The sequence below is a fragment of the Mustela erminea genome, chromosome 8 (assembly GCF_009829155.1).
Source record: "Mustela erminea isolate mMusErm1 chromosome 8, mMusErm1.Pri, whole genome shotgun sequence".
In the NCBI taxonomy this organism is placed as follows: domain Eukaryota; kingdom Metazoa; phylum Chordata; class Mammalia; order Carnivora; family Mustelidae; genus Mustela; species Mustela erminea.
Window position 1 is genome coordinate 89,868,255 of NC_045621.1, and position 14,517 is coordinate 89,882,771.

At 33.1% G+C, this 14,517-nt stretch overlaps 1 protein-coding gene across 3 annotated transcripts in view; it reads left to right on the top strand.

The window, feature by feature from the left end:
• LRP1B (LDL receptor related protein 1B) overlaps nucleotides 1-14,517 on the top strand; it is a 1,969,831-nt gene that overhangs the window by 1,884,749 nt on the left and 70,565 nt on the right. For all 3 annotated transcript variants that reach the window (XM_032356230.1, XM_032356231.1, XM_032356232.1), the window contains one exon: nucleotides 5,154-5,318. In XM_032356230.1, the coding sequence (XP_032212121.1) occupies nucleotides 5,154-5,318 (165 nt within the window). The remainder of the gene's footprint in view (nucleotides 1-5,153; nucleotides 5,319-14,517) is intronic.

A 14,517-nucleotide genomic window follows, 5' to 3' on the forward strand; every position in this document is an offset into this window, starting at 1 on the left:
TCACCCCTCTTGAAACTGAACAGAATTAGCTACTCAATCATCAATGTAGTAGCCTTGATATCATTGGTTTTTGAATGCCTGAATAAACTACTCTCCCTGGTGATGACTTCCTAACAATTCATTCTATAGTCACAGAGCTGCACTGAGCACTTACTATTCATTTAAGACTAGATTAACTTTGAAGTCATACACCAAATCAAGATAATTTTATATAGCTCTTTATCAATGAAGATAACGGTATTTCTAAGGGCACCATTTCCTTATAAATTTAAACCCAACCTTAAAATTACTTATTCATTCATCAAGTTCATGATGAAGAACTTTCTTGCACCAAATGCTAATTTAGAAACTGAGGATAAGAAACGAAATTGTACTTTCTTCTGCATAAAATTTAATTCACAATACATACTACTACCAATATGAATAAATATTTTGAGGGCTTATGAGAAAAGCGTAGCAGTAATTTAGATACAAAAAACTAATTTAGAAACAAAACTGACAAGATTTCTTTATTCTTAGAGCTCATATTTTAGAAGTACATTAACATTGAAACAAACATTTAAAAAAGTAAAACAGTATTTCAGTTGCTTATTATAAGTATTAAGTAGCAAAAAATCACAAAATAAAATAACAAAAATTTAAGAAAATAGTATAAGGAGAAAGAGAAAAAGGAGACATTTCTCAATTAGCCAGGTAGACTGATGAGAAGTTCCTTCATAATCAAGATACTAACTCTAATGGAAAGACAAATTACTATTAAGTGAAAAGAAAATCCACACATTAAATTTTATGACACAGACAAAAACACCATGCTCTAAAATCCCTTGAGGATCACATTTTTTCCAATGTGATACACTTAGGATCTCTTCATTGCAGGACTTCCTACCTGCAGTATTTTTCTCTGTTAGAATGAACACCTCACATGAAGACCATATCTTTGCCCTCAGTCAGCATCTCCACCCCCATATCATTTTCTCATTTTTCTCTACTGGGAGTTACAGGTAATCTGAAGACTTTTACCTTCCAAGGCTCTAGGTGTCTAAAACTATCATAGTTCCCTCATTTAATATATATTATTTAAGCATTGGATATGCAAGGCAGAAGAGGCTGCAAAGATGATACAATGAATGACGTAACCACCAATAGATATTCTTGTGCATAGTGATATATACGAGAAGAGACAGAAGAGACGTTCTGCTAACACCATTAGCCGAATTCAGACGATCATCCAATTAGAGAATTGATTACAATTTTCTATAGAATATGACCCTAGGACAAGGTCTGCCAAGACAGAGGGGATTCAGATTAAATGGGCATGAGGATCAGAACACGAGACAGAGGAACTGAAAAGGCACGAAAGTAAGGCATGTAAAGAAAATAGTCATTTATTTTCGTTAGTCTTTAACACGTCTGAAACAGTGTTGTGGGTGACAAGGTTAGAAATTTCTTAACAGAGAGCTAATTGTGAATCATGATTGGTATTTTGGATGAGTCCTTTAGTGCCAGTTCTTGAAAAGGGAGCTGTCACTGGTACTAGACTGCACCCTTTCTCTTTATTGATTATCTTTCCAGTGAGAGTGGCTGTGATCTCAGCTGTGATGATCAAATGGGAGAACTAAATGGACATTTTCAAATGTTATTAGGCACATTTTTCACTAGCTGCTCTGACATGGTCATGTAGGTGAGCGATGTGTGGCCGCATATTCTCCTTAGCCTCTCAGAAACAGGTTGTTTAAAATAGCAGTCTTTCCCTGTAGAAGATGTGCCACATTTTTATTAGTTCCACACACACTCAAAGCCTGTGATCAGTGAACTCCACAGGTGCGTCCCCACCCTGCCCCTGTGTACTGTGTCCACTTATTGGCAGGGTGGGAGAGACCCCTGAGACAGAGATGAAGATTCTGCACAGAACTTGTCTACTAATGCCACCAATGTGACTTTTCCATTGACTCAGATGTAGTGATGTTTTTATGGTCAAGTTGCCTATAGTTTTTGCTGTTTTTTTCATTACAACTAGACATTAATATCCTTTTTTTCTTCTTTCTTAGTATAAATTATGTATATAAAACCCAGATGTATTTATCCAATAATCCAGCAAATACACAGGAGGAAGTTGGCCTGGGGTAGATCTGAGGCAGAGCTTTGGTATAGGCCGAGATCTATCAATTAACTAATGTGTTTGGCCCTGTCATCCCTGAGTCTAATTTCTTTTGCATAAAATTAGATTAACAATAAATATTACTACTACTTGTAATAATAACAAATATTTTGAAGGCTTATGAATAAGGCATAACTTAAGCATATGTATATTATTATATTTAATTTCCTCAAATCCCCAAAGATAGTATGGTCATTGCCCCTGTTTTTACAGATAGAAAATTGAAGCATGGAGAGGCTCAGTTGATGGTCTAAGATTGCTTAATAATCATGACCCCCCAAGGTGAACCTATGCATTCTCCATTCTTCACCAGCACATAGTCCACCTCAGTGCCTCTATAGCTCCCAAATCACCCATATCCAGAGTCACTGAAAAGACCAGAAATGACACATATAAAATGCCTAGCACAATACTTTACAAAAAGTAGACACACAGCATTCTAAAATAAATCTATCATTAAGTAAGTAAGAAAATGAAATAGATTTTGGTGTATTAATTCATCAAATTTTATAGTTTTATGTTTGGAATGAGAAAGCATGTTTGTCTAAATGTACACTTACCCAAGATCTAAAACGTTTTTTGTTTTAAATTCAATTAGCCAACATATAGTACATCATTAGTTTTTGATATAATGTTCCATGATACATTAGTTGCATATAACACCTAGTGCACATCACATCATGTGCCCTCCTTAAACTTTGTAAAAAATTTCAGTTTTACTCTTTCAGATTTGATTGAAAGGCACGATTACAGAATCCTCCTAAAAGTTCATTTTATAATTTAAAATAAATCTTATGTTTTAAATAATCAGAGTGTTAAAAAATATTCACGTTGGCCTCTATGCATATGAGCCTTGGTAGCAGACAGTTTAGACCACCTTGGTGAGGAATATAAATAAATAGATTGCAGAATTATTGATTGGTGTAGATAAATGCCAATTAATTTTTTCCTGACATTAACATTTGATGTAGCCAAGTTTTTCTGCCCTTTGTAATTACTTGCCTTTCTCTAGCTGCTATTGTTAAATGATGAGACACTGAATATTTTTAATCTTCATGGAAGAAATTTGAAATTCAAATGTTACTCATTCTTGGAGAAGTATTCACCTGCTTTTTCCTATAGTTGATTATAATTGCTAAAGCTTGGCTTCTGGGGGTGATTTAGTTATTGACAAATGCAGCCTTCTTTTTCATTATAGAACTATTACAGTTAGGTTTTGAAACTCCACTTCTATTTCATCAAGTAGGGTTCTATTTTAAAATTTCTAGCGCCTAATGAGGCACATTATAGAAATGCACATGTCCTAACATGTAGAGATTTTGAATATCCATGTAGTTTACAGAGAACATTTACAGATGAAAATTGACTCCCCTACAATAATCTTAACTATGATCATAATGCCTTAAATATTTATCTTCTCTGTTTACATTCACAACTTCAGTCAGGGATATCTATGCTGAACGAATTAGAAATGTTTGGTTGAATTTTAAACCAAGGAAGTATGTATTTCCATTCTAGATCTTTCTTGAGAATTCAACCTCTGTATTCAACTCTTTGCTTTACAAAGAGGCAAGTCTCGGAATTTCTGGTACTGCTCATAAATAGTCTCTATTTATCATAGTGGATGTGATATTTGAGTCATTTTTTTTTTTTTTATTTGAAGGCACTGAGGCTCTTTAAAGTGCTCTTGTGATTCTTGCAGTGATATATTAACTCTTCTGCTATGTGTGGGCCAATGGATCTTGAACAAAGATTACAGGCTGTTAGGGCACCTGGGTGGCTCAGTGGGTTAAGCCTCTGCCTTCAGCTCAGGTCATGATCTCAGGGTCCTGGGATCGAGCCCTGCATGGGGCTCTCTGCTCAGCAGGAAGCCTGCTTCCTCCTCTCTCTCTCTCTACCTGCTTCTCTGCCTACTTGTGATCTCTCTCTGTCAAATAAATAAATAAAATATTAAAAAAAAAAAAAGGAATACAGGCTGTTTTGATTTTACCTTACTTTACTATAAAAGATGTGTGGCTTTAGTAGAAGGCATATTCTAGAACAGAATGCTTCTCACAGTACTCTCAATCATTTGTGTTCAGTTGGGCATCACGTCCTCCCCTAGGTAAAGCAGTATTTCTAATGGAGTAAGACCGTGTAAACAGTAACCTGAAAAAATTATTCCAAACTAATTCTTATCATAAATAAGACTCATCATATTTTTAAAAATAATTTTGTAACCCCAAGGAATGACCATCTTTTTCTTATCCTCAGCCACAGTATATTAAGCAGACAGATGGTATCTAGTCATTTTCCATATGGAAATTTTACATATGGAAAATTTCTGACACTGTTTTATCAATATCTTATACCAAACCTATGTGACTTTTAGTTTTGAGTTGTTTATACATAGTTAATAAGGTTGTATATCAAAGAATGTATTTTCATTGAAATATTTTTCTATACTATAAATTATGTGTGTTATATCTGTATTTATATATATAGATATATATCTAGTGTATATCCATATTCATTAAATATTCCATACCTAATAAGTATACTATATATATATGCTTTATATGTATATATCCCTCACACTATAAATTTATCTTATGTATTTCAGTTTGGTTTAATATCAAACAGTCTTAAAAATAGGCCATATTTGCTTATATCATAAAGAAAATGTATTGATTAGAAAACATTTCATTTTTAGTAAGTTTTAGTTGGTTTTGTTATGTAATGTCTTAATAAATACAAGAAATGGTTAATAACTCTTTAAGCCTAAAGAAGAATAAAAATTAAGTCAGTATTTGTATTCACCATTTAACAGCGGTTAAAATCTATTTCTCTATTTTCAGATAGTATTTATAGTATTTTGCTTCTTCTACTTTTATATTAGAGGTATTTATGTGGGGAATTTTATAAAAAATTTGAATATTTAATTTTTATATAGTGAGTTCTTATTCTACCATCTAATGAAAAGCATGCTAATTTGTACATTCCTTCTTATAACCAGATGATTCATGCAAATTAACTTGTGAAAATGGAGGAAGATGCATTTTAAATGAGAAGGGTGACTTGAGGTGTCACTGTTGGCCTAGTTACTCAGGAGACAGATGTGAAGTCAATCACTGTAGCAACTACTGCCAAAATGGAGGAACCTGTATACCCTCAGTTCTGGGTAAATATTTGAATTTCATTGTGCATCCAAATAATTTGCCTTTTTCCTTACATGTGAAAATATAAAGAGGATACTTAGAGTTAGAAATTTAATTCCCGGTGTCTTTATAAAAATAGATTAACACAAATTACATTTAATTATTAATTCAACATAATAGTATTTGTTCTAAATTCGGTATATTGAAGTTCAAGTCACAAAATGTCACAGTAATAATGCTCATTATCGTGAGATAACTGTGCACCATGTAACAGGGGTCAGGGCTTACAGGTATTCTGATGCTGGCTTAGAATGATTAAGTAAAGGGGCGTCTGGGTGACTCAGTGGGTTAAGCCTCTGCCCTCAGCTCAGGTCATGGTCACAGGGTCCTGGGATTGAGACCTGCACTGGGCTTTCTGCTCAGCAGAGAGCCTGCTTCCTCCTCTCTCTTTGCCCTTGTGATCTCTGTCTGTCAAGTAAATAAATAAAACCTTTAAAAAAAAAGAATGATTAAGTAAAATCATTTCTATAAGCTTTATATGTTTGATTCCAAAATCTTTCTCTTTTTTATTTTTTAAATTTTATTTTTACATTTCAGGGTAAAGTGTTTTAAAAAATATTTATCTAAGTTTCAGTTAACATTCAGGTGTACAATATAGTGATTCAGCACCTCCATATAACACCCAGTGCTTATCACAAGTGCTCTCCTTAATCCCCATCATTAACCGATTAACCATTAACCAATCCTTCACTACCTACCTCCCAGCTGGTGACTCTCCGTTTGTTCTCCATAGTTTCATAGAGTCTGTTTCTTGGCTTGCCTCTCTCTTTCTCCTTTTTCCCCTTTTTCTCATTTGTTTTATTAAATTCCACATATAGAATCATATGGTATATGTTTTGACTGACTTATTTTGCTTAGCAAAATATTCTCTGGCTCTATCCAAGCTGTAGCAAATGACAAGATTTTGTTCTTTTTTATAGTTTAGTTATATTACATTGTATGTATATACCACTATTTCTTTGATCTAGGCTATTTCCGCAATTTGGTTCTTTTTTTTTTTTTAAGATTTTATTTATTATTTGACAGACAGAGATCACAAGTAGGCAGAGATGCAGGCAGAGAGAGGGAGGAAGCAGGCTCCCTGCTGAGCAGAGAGCCCTTTGTGGGGCTTGATCCCAGGACCCTGAGATCATGACCTGAGCTGAGGGCAGAGACTTAACCCACTGAGCCACCCAGGCGCCCCCATAATTTGGTTCTTAATAGATAATGCTGCTATAACATTGGGGTGCATCTGTCCCTTTAAATTAGTATTTTGTATTTTTTTGGGTAAATACCTCAGAGTCCAACTGCTGGATCATAGGGTAGTTCTATTTTTAACTTTCTGAGGAATCTCCATACTGTTTCCTAGAGTGGCTGCACCAGTTTGCACTCCCAACAGTGCAGGAGGGTTCCCTTTTCTCTACATCCTCAACAACACCTGCTGTTTCTTATGTTGTTGATTTTAGCCATTCTGACAGGTGTGAGGTGATATTGTAGTTTTGATTTGCATTTTTCTATTAATCAGTGATGCTGAGCATATTCTTACGTGTATGTTGGCCATCTGTATATCTTATTTGGAAACGTGTCTATCCACGTCTTCACATTTTTAAGTTGAATTATTATTTTTTGGATGTTGAGTTTTATAAGTTCTTTATATAGTTTGGATACTAACTCTCAGATATGTCATTTGCAAATATCTTCTCCCATTCCGTAGGTTTATTTTTAGTTTTGTTGATTGTTTTCTTCACTGTGCAGAAGCTTTTAATTTTGATAAACTCCCAACAGTTTATTTTTGCCTTTGTTTCCCCTGTCTCAGGAGACATATCTAGAAAGAAGTTGCTTTGGTCAATGTCAAATAGGTTACTGTGTATGTTCCCCTCTAGGATTTTTATAGATTCCTCCCTCACATTTAGGTCTTTAATCCATTTTGAATTTATTTTTGTGTATGGTATAAGAAAGTGCTCCAGTTTCATTCCTTTGTATGTTCCTTTTTAACTGAACAGTTAGCCTAATGCTAAACCTCATTTTCTATTGAAAATTAAATTAAATTAGGTTAAATTTAAAATTTAAGTTAAATATAAATACACTCTATCAGTATGTCTGATAGCATCATAATTCATATCTAAAATCATAACTGCTTTATTGGCATTGTAATATAGTGTACAATATGCTTTGAAAATATCAGGTTAGTATTATGTTAAGGTATACTTGTTGTATGTATATATGTAACATACATATATGTATACATATATGTATATGTATACTTGAAATTCTTATTAATTTATGCAATAGCTCTGTTTGCAAAAAGTGTTTGCTATAGTACATAAGTGAACATTAAAATATAGTTTTCTACTTAGTGCTATTATATTTAAAATGTGTTCCCATGGGAAAAATTAACCCCAGTGCATAATAAAAATATAATTTGTAAATTCCAAAACTCAGTGCAAAGGACACGGAGCAACTATTAAAATGAAATTTATGCAGATTTAATTCTACTACAATAAATGCAAATTTAGTCAAGTGGAAAATTAATCCATATGATCTTCACATCCCTTACACTGTTAATTTCTGTCTTACTGGGAGTTTTCACTGCTTCTATTGCTTATGCTATTCTTTGAAGTGTTTAGCATAATGCTAACTGAAAGAACCACATGAGGAAGTATTTTCAATGGAGTTTAGAGGAACCAGACTGTTTCTGATTTGCATTCTAATAGTAAAAGCATTACTCTTTCTTTAAATATGATAATTTTATGTCTATAGATATTTTTGACTTATGATTAATTGATAAATTAAGGTGTTCTAGATACTTAATAGAATTCTGAAAACCTATGCAGCACCTTGACTGAAATAAAAAGGCACTAGGTCTTACTACATATTTTCATTCTAAGAGAAGCTACTCCTTACAGTAGAGTGTATTCTATTGCTGTGGGAGAAATTGCAGTACTGGGACCATGCAAGTGAAAACTGAATGGATGTGTGATAAAAGGATACAACCTGTAATTGTATTTTAGCAACACAGATACCATTTCCTTTAGGAGAGAAGTTTTTCTTGCACAAATGAGTTGTTTAAAGATTTTATTATTTGACTGTTGATTTTCTCATTAAAATAATAAAATTCTGGAGATTATAACCAGATAATTTTCTTTTATTTGCCTTCAGAAATATTTAAATGGAAAAAGTTTGGTACTCCAAACCATGAATATCTATTCAATCTGCAATGGATCCACAAGGACAAATCTCTATGAAACACTGAATTTGCTGTTCTGTTAATGGATCCTGAACTATAGGTGGATACAGCACAACTTCTAATGTTTTGTTCAAATCATTTGTCCAGATCTTGCTGTATCCTTAAAATCTGTAATATATCAATTTTATCTTTGCACCCAGATAATTTAGATCTTGATTTACATAGATAACATGTTCAGAAAAAATATATATATTTCAAATCAGTAATAGAAATGAGTCCTTATATGAATTTAACTTGCTATGTGGCCATGTAGTTTATTGTCATAGAGCATCTAATTATTAATAATAATATCCTATCCAATTAAATCATATACAAAGCATTTTTTATGTTTAAAAATATGGTTTTATAAAAACATTATTTGGTATTATAGACTGTAGAACCTCATTATCTCCACACAAATGTTAATTTGTGTAACAAATCCCCATGGGCAATTCATGGATTTATTCATTGTTGGTTTACTTATGGTTAAGCCTTTTGGCAAATTCCTATGTGGACAGTATATGACTAGGGTTTGGGGCAGCCTTAATTAAAATTTATAAGTTATGACAGTTGTATAGAACTGTAATAACTGAACAAAGGAAATGTCACCAGTTAATTAAAAGCACATATCTGAGAGGCATAATTAAAAAATTGAGTGTTTCTTCATTCCTTAAGTTTTTTCTTTATAATAGAGAAAGCTAGAAATAAAATATATGAACTATATTCATATAGGAAAGTACTGCAAAATGAAGTTTGACATTGATTATATCGACAGGTGTATATGTACTTCATTTCTATGACCTGCTCATAGGAGGATATTAAGATAAAGTTTGCTTGGGCAAAATAATGGAAATGAGGGTAAAGCACTGAATTACTCTATCATTCTATTATAGAAAATTGAGAATAATTGAAGAGTTTTTCTCATCATGATTATGATGAGGATATTTATGTGATTAACTATATATATTTACAATTAATCTTAACTTTTATAAATATTTATTCTCCAAAGTACATTGATACTGTTTGGTCTTTTCCTTACACTTAGAGTTCTGTTATTTAGACTTTTCATGTTCATATCAAAATGAAACAAGGTTTTCTCTCAGCTTCTCTCAGAAGCTCTCACTGTAACCCTCTCTATTACCATATCTATGGACTTTGACAGTGAAAGGTTTTGTCCCCAGAACTAAAATAAGAGGAAAGTGCCCCCCAATGAGGGTTGCGGGAGTGAGGGGGGGGATTCTTCTCACTACTTCTCACTGCAACAGAAAGTTTTTTATTTTTTATTTTTTATTTTTTATTTTTTTATTTTTTATTTTTTCTAAATATTTAATTAATTTATTTTTTATTTTTTCTAAATATTTAATTAATTTATTTATTTGAGAGAGAGTGAGAACAGAAGAGGCAGTTCAGGGTGCAGCAAGGAGAGGGAGAAGCAGGCTTCTTGCTGAGCAGGGAGCCCTATGAGAGACCGGATTCCAGGACCCTGGCATCGTGATTTGAGCCAAAGATAGAAGCTTAAAGACTCAGCCACTCAGGCACTCTAGGAAGGGCCTTAAAATAATAAGTAGATGGTGAGCCTTTTCTTTCTTATTAATTCAGGCTCTTTCTGCCCACGACACTGTCCCAAATATGAAGGTGACATATATGGCTGCCATTAAATAAGATCAAATAAAGCTGCCCTAAAAATGTTTGCTCAAAGACAAGTTAAGCTGGGAACTCTTGGATACCCTCAAAACATCATGGGACTAATGACAAAATGTAAATACTAATGTCCCTCAAGTCACATCTGTACCAAGGACATGAAGTACACAATCACCTAATTAACAGCTTGATAAAGGGTGAACATGCATTTAAACTGCCCATCTTTGTTTTTCTTTCACTTTTTATTTAAATTAGAACTTTTTAAATTGAAATTAATCTTGATGTCCTAGCTTCCTTAACATAAATATTGTTTATATTTAGGGAGTGCTAAGAGTTGGGTATTTGGTCCTACTTGCTTTTTAAGGACCTAAGAGAATATTATATTGAAAATATAAAATTGAAAACATAAAATAGGGTATATAATTTTAACAAATAAGTGACATAATAATACATAGCCATCACAAATCAAGTAGGGGGGAAAAACAGCAAAATGAGTAAATGGCAAAAGATGAATCTCACACACATAATGCACACAAACATACAAAAATAGGAGAAAAGAAGGAAAAAGAGGAAGGAGAAGTTTGGCGAGGAGGAAGTACAAGAGAAGTCGAGTCACACGCAGATGAAACCGGCATCTTTAAATCACTATCAGAAGAAAATGTTCACGTGCATATCTTGAAGCAAGCAATTTTGAAATACTCACCAAGAGTTTAAAAGGTTTTGTGTCCTTAAAATAATGAAATTTTTAGAAACATATTCCAAGGATTACATAATGATAAAAGCCAAAATATTTAGAAGTGAAGTTGTTCAACATAGTGTTATTTAGAATATAAAATTGGAGATAGAAACCTAAATCAAAATAGTTAATATGTAGGATAAAGCATACCTAAAAGATCAATGTTATATGACAAATAAAGCCAGATTTGTAGAATATATGATAATATAGTAAAATATTCACATTGTATCTATCTTATTTTTACTGAAGTATAGTTGATACACAATGTTGCATTAGGTTCAGGTGTACAATTAAGTGATTTGACAACTCTTTAATTTATGCTATGCTCATCAGAAGTGTAGCTACCATCTGTCACCATGCGATGCTAGTCCAGTATCATTGAGGATATTTCCTACGCTGGTACCTTTCACCCCGTGGTTTATTCCTTCCACAACTGGTAACCTGTATGTCCCTCTTCCCTTCATCTATTTTGTCCATCCCCACTGCCTCTCCTGTGGCAGGCAGCCACCAGTTTGCTATGTATTTGTGGGTCCATTATTTATTGTGTGTTTTGTTTTTCAAATTCCATATATAAACAGAGGCATATGGAATTTGTTTTTTGTTTTTTGTAAGAGATTTTATTTGATTTACTTGACAGAGAGGGAGGCATGAGCCAGGGGGAGGGGCAAGCAGAGGGAGAAGCATCTCCCCACTGAGCAAGGAGGCTGACATAGGGCTCCATCCCAGGATTCTGGGATCATGACCTGAACTGAAGGCAAATGCTTAACTGACTGAGCCACCCTGGCAAAATAAAGCGGCCTGGTTTACTTCACTTAGCATAATACCCTCTAAGTCCATCTATAGTCTAGGTCCATCTGTGTCATCAAAACTACAAAATCTCCTTCTTTCTTATGACTGAGTAATATTCCATTGCACATATATATCACACCTTCTTTATTCATTTATCTATCAATTGATACTTAGATTACTTCCATATCTTGGCTCTTGTAAATAATGCTGCATCACTAATCACCAGGGAAGTGCAAATCAAAACCACCATGAGATATGACCTTACACCAGTCAGAATGGTTAGTATCAAAAAGACAAGAAATAACAAATGTCAACAAGGATGTGGAGGAAAGGGAACCTTCATGAGCTGTTGGTGGGAAGGTAAATCGGTACAATCACTGTGGAAAATGGAATTTTGAGGCTCCTTAAAAATTAAAAATAGAAACATCACAAGATCCAAGTAATTCATATTGTACATTTAAAGTTTTAAGGGACAAGAAATAAAACTTTATACAATATAAGCCCAATATGGGAAAAAATGCATACATAAAGTGTCTGTGTGAGGAAATAGATCTTTCCTTGTATGTCTGTATTTTCCAAGTTCCACAATTAACATGCATTGCTGTGAGAATTAAAAATTAAGTAATGATAATAATTATTAGAATTTAAAATAATAATAATTATTATTATTGCCAATATCATGGTAATTAGTCTATATTTGACTGCTTAGTGAGTGCCAGGTGATGTTCTCAGTCCATGCATCTTCACAAAAAACCTTCGAGAGTTTGAAAGTAAGATTCTAATTCTGCTGTGGACGTTTTTTTATCAGTTACTTGTTCATTTGGACCACATCGTGAAAGCAGCACTGAAGTTAAGTCTTACGGCTTTCTAAGCTAATCTCAGGTTTGAGGTGGCTTCCTTGTATTCACAGAAAGGACAAAAATATTTCAGTCTCATTTTCACAAAGCTGGCTGAAAACGAACTTTTCAGAAGTATAAATAGATTGTGACCTATAATTTGAAACATGTCGGAATATATTAAGTAGCACCTGGGAGGGAGCTTGCTAAGGTCCACAGTTCCTCGTTTTCTTTTTCAGGCTTTACTGAATAGTTCTCTGTAATCTTTATGATACTTAAGACAACTCGACAGCTATCGTCAACTTACTAAAATTATATATAAATGGGCACTCACTTTCTGTCCAGGAAGACATTATATAAAGTAGAAAAGTGGAATGTCAAATCTCTTCATCAAAACGTCTAGCAATTTTTTTAAGCATTCAAAACTTTGATTACTTGAGTCTAAATCAGAAGTGAAGACAGATTTCACAAAACAGAGTGGTCTTGGGGGCAAGGGGTCAGGCAGTGGGCTTTCTGATTGCCACCTAGTATCAAACAGAATGAGGCTATGGTGACTTGTCTCTCAGTTTATTATTTTTATCCTATATAAAATAACAAGAATGTGGTTTTTGTTCAAATAGTAAAGATGTTGTGAGTAAAGAGTGTGTAACTTTTAGACACTATTTTCATAGAGCATTAAGTGTCAGCATTTGAAAATATGCTCTGCAGTTTAAATGTCAATTAAATTCTATTACTTAGACTCAATGCATTTATCAGACTGTTTGAACTAAACAATGACTATAGAAAACTAGTTAGGTAGAAAACATTACACCAGGGATAAAACTTTACAAGGAACAGACTCACTCAATGAGTACCAAATTAAACAGGGTAAGATGCATGGTTCACATTGATAAATAGTATGAATTCGAAATAAATTGCTTGAAAAGAGAACTGACTAATGATGCTCACTAGCAGGTATCTTCCCCTCAGAAATAATAAACACTGTCACTGTCTCATAGGATGTTCACGAGTAATTGCTTGAGCTAGAGCATTCCTTCATGGCAATCAACCACACACTTTTCTAGCATTATGTTTATATAGAAAAAGGAGTCATGATTTATTTGTCCAATATTGAGCAGAGATGTAATTTTACCTACTTAGAGTCATACAGTATTGATTAAATCACACTGATGAGTAGCATCTTTATAATCAGCTTAAAAACTGTTTATTAAATAAATCTAGCTTTTAAAAACAGACACCAGTATTACATCAAATTACTGAAAAATGCCAACAGACACACTTTTATAATATTCAAATAGGAATGTATGCTTTTGAGCATTGGTTGATATTTATTCATATATTACTTGACCAAAAGCTATACTGCAAATTTTACTCTAAAATCATTAGCAAGTAAATAGCCTTTTCTATATGGGATATATAGTCAGTGATCATAATACTTTGGAAATTTTGCAAGCCGTATTTTATTATAGTGCCTACTACATTTTGAATGCTTAATAAGTGCCAAGAACTCTGGCAAATTCCTTAAACATAAGGCCTTATTTAATCCTTATCATTCCATGATGTCTACATTGTGGTAATTTTCAGATGTGAGCTAGAATGGTTAAGTAGGATAACTAGAATCCAAAAATCTAGATTATTCCAAAGTCAATGCTCCAAGAAATTGTTTGTTACCCCAAAAATCAGCAATATTATCTACCCACATCAAAGAAATAACTGGTTATAACTGTATAACAAAAGTAAAATATAGTCATATAGGACTATCTCTCTAGAGGTAAACTATAACCAAATCATAAAAATTTAATGTTCCATTTAACAAGGATTAAGGACTAATGGTAAATCATTATAATATCCATGTAGTTATCTATCTATATAATATAAAAGATTCTATCTTTATTATACATTTTAAAACATTATTTTGAGTTGATATATATGGATATATATTTATGTTATTTTCA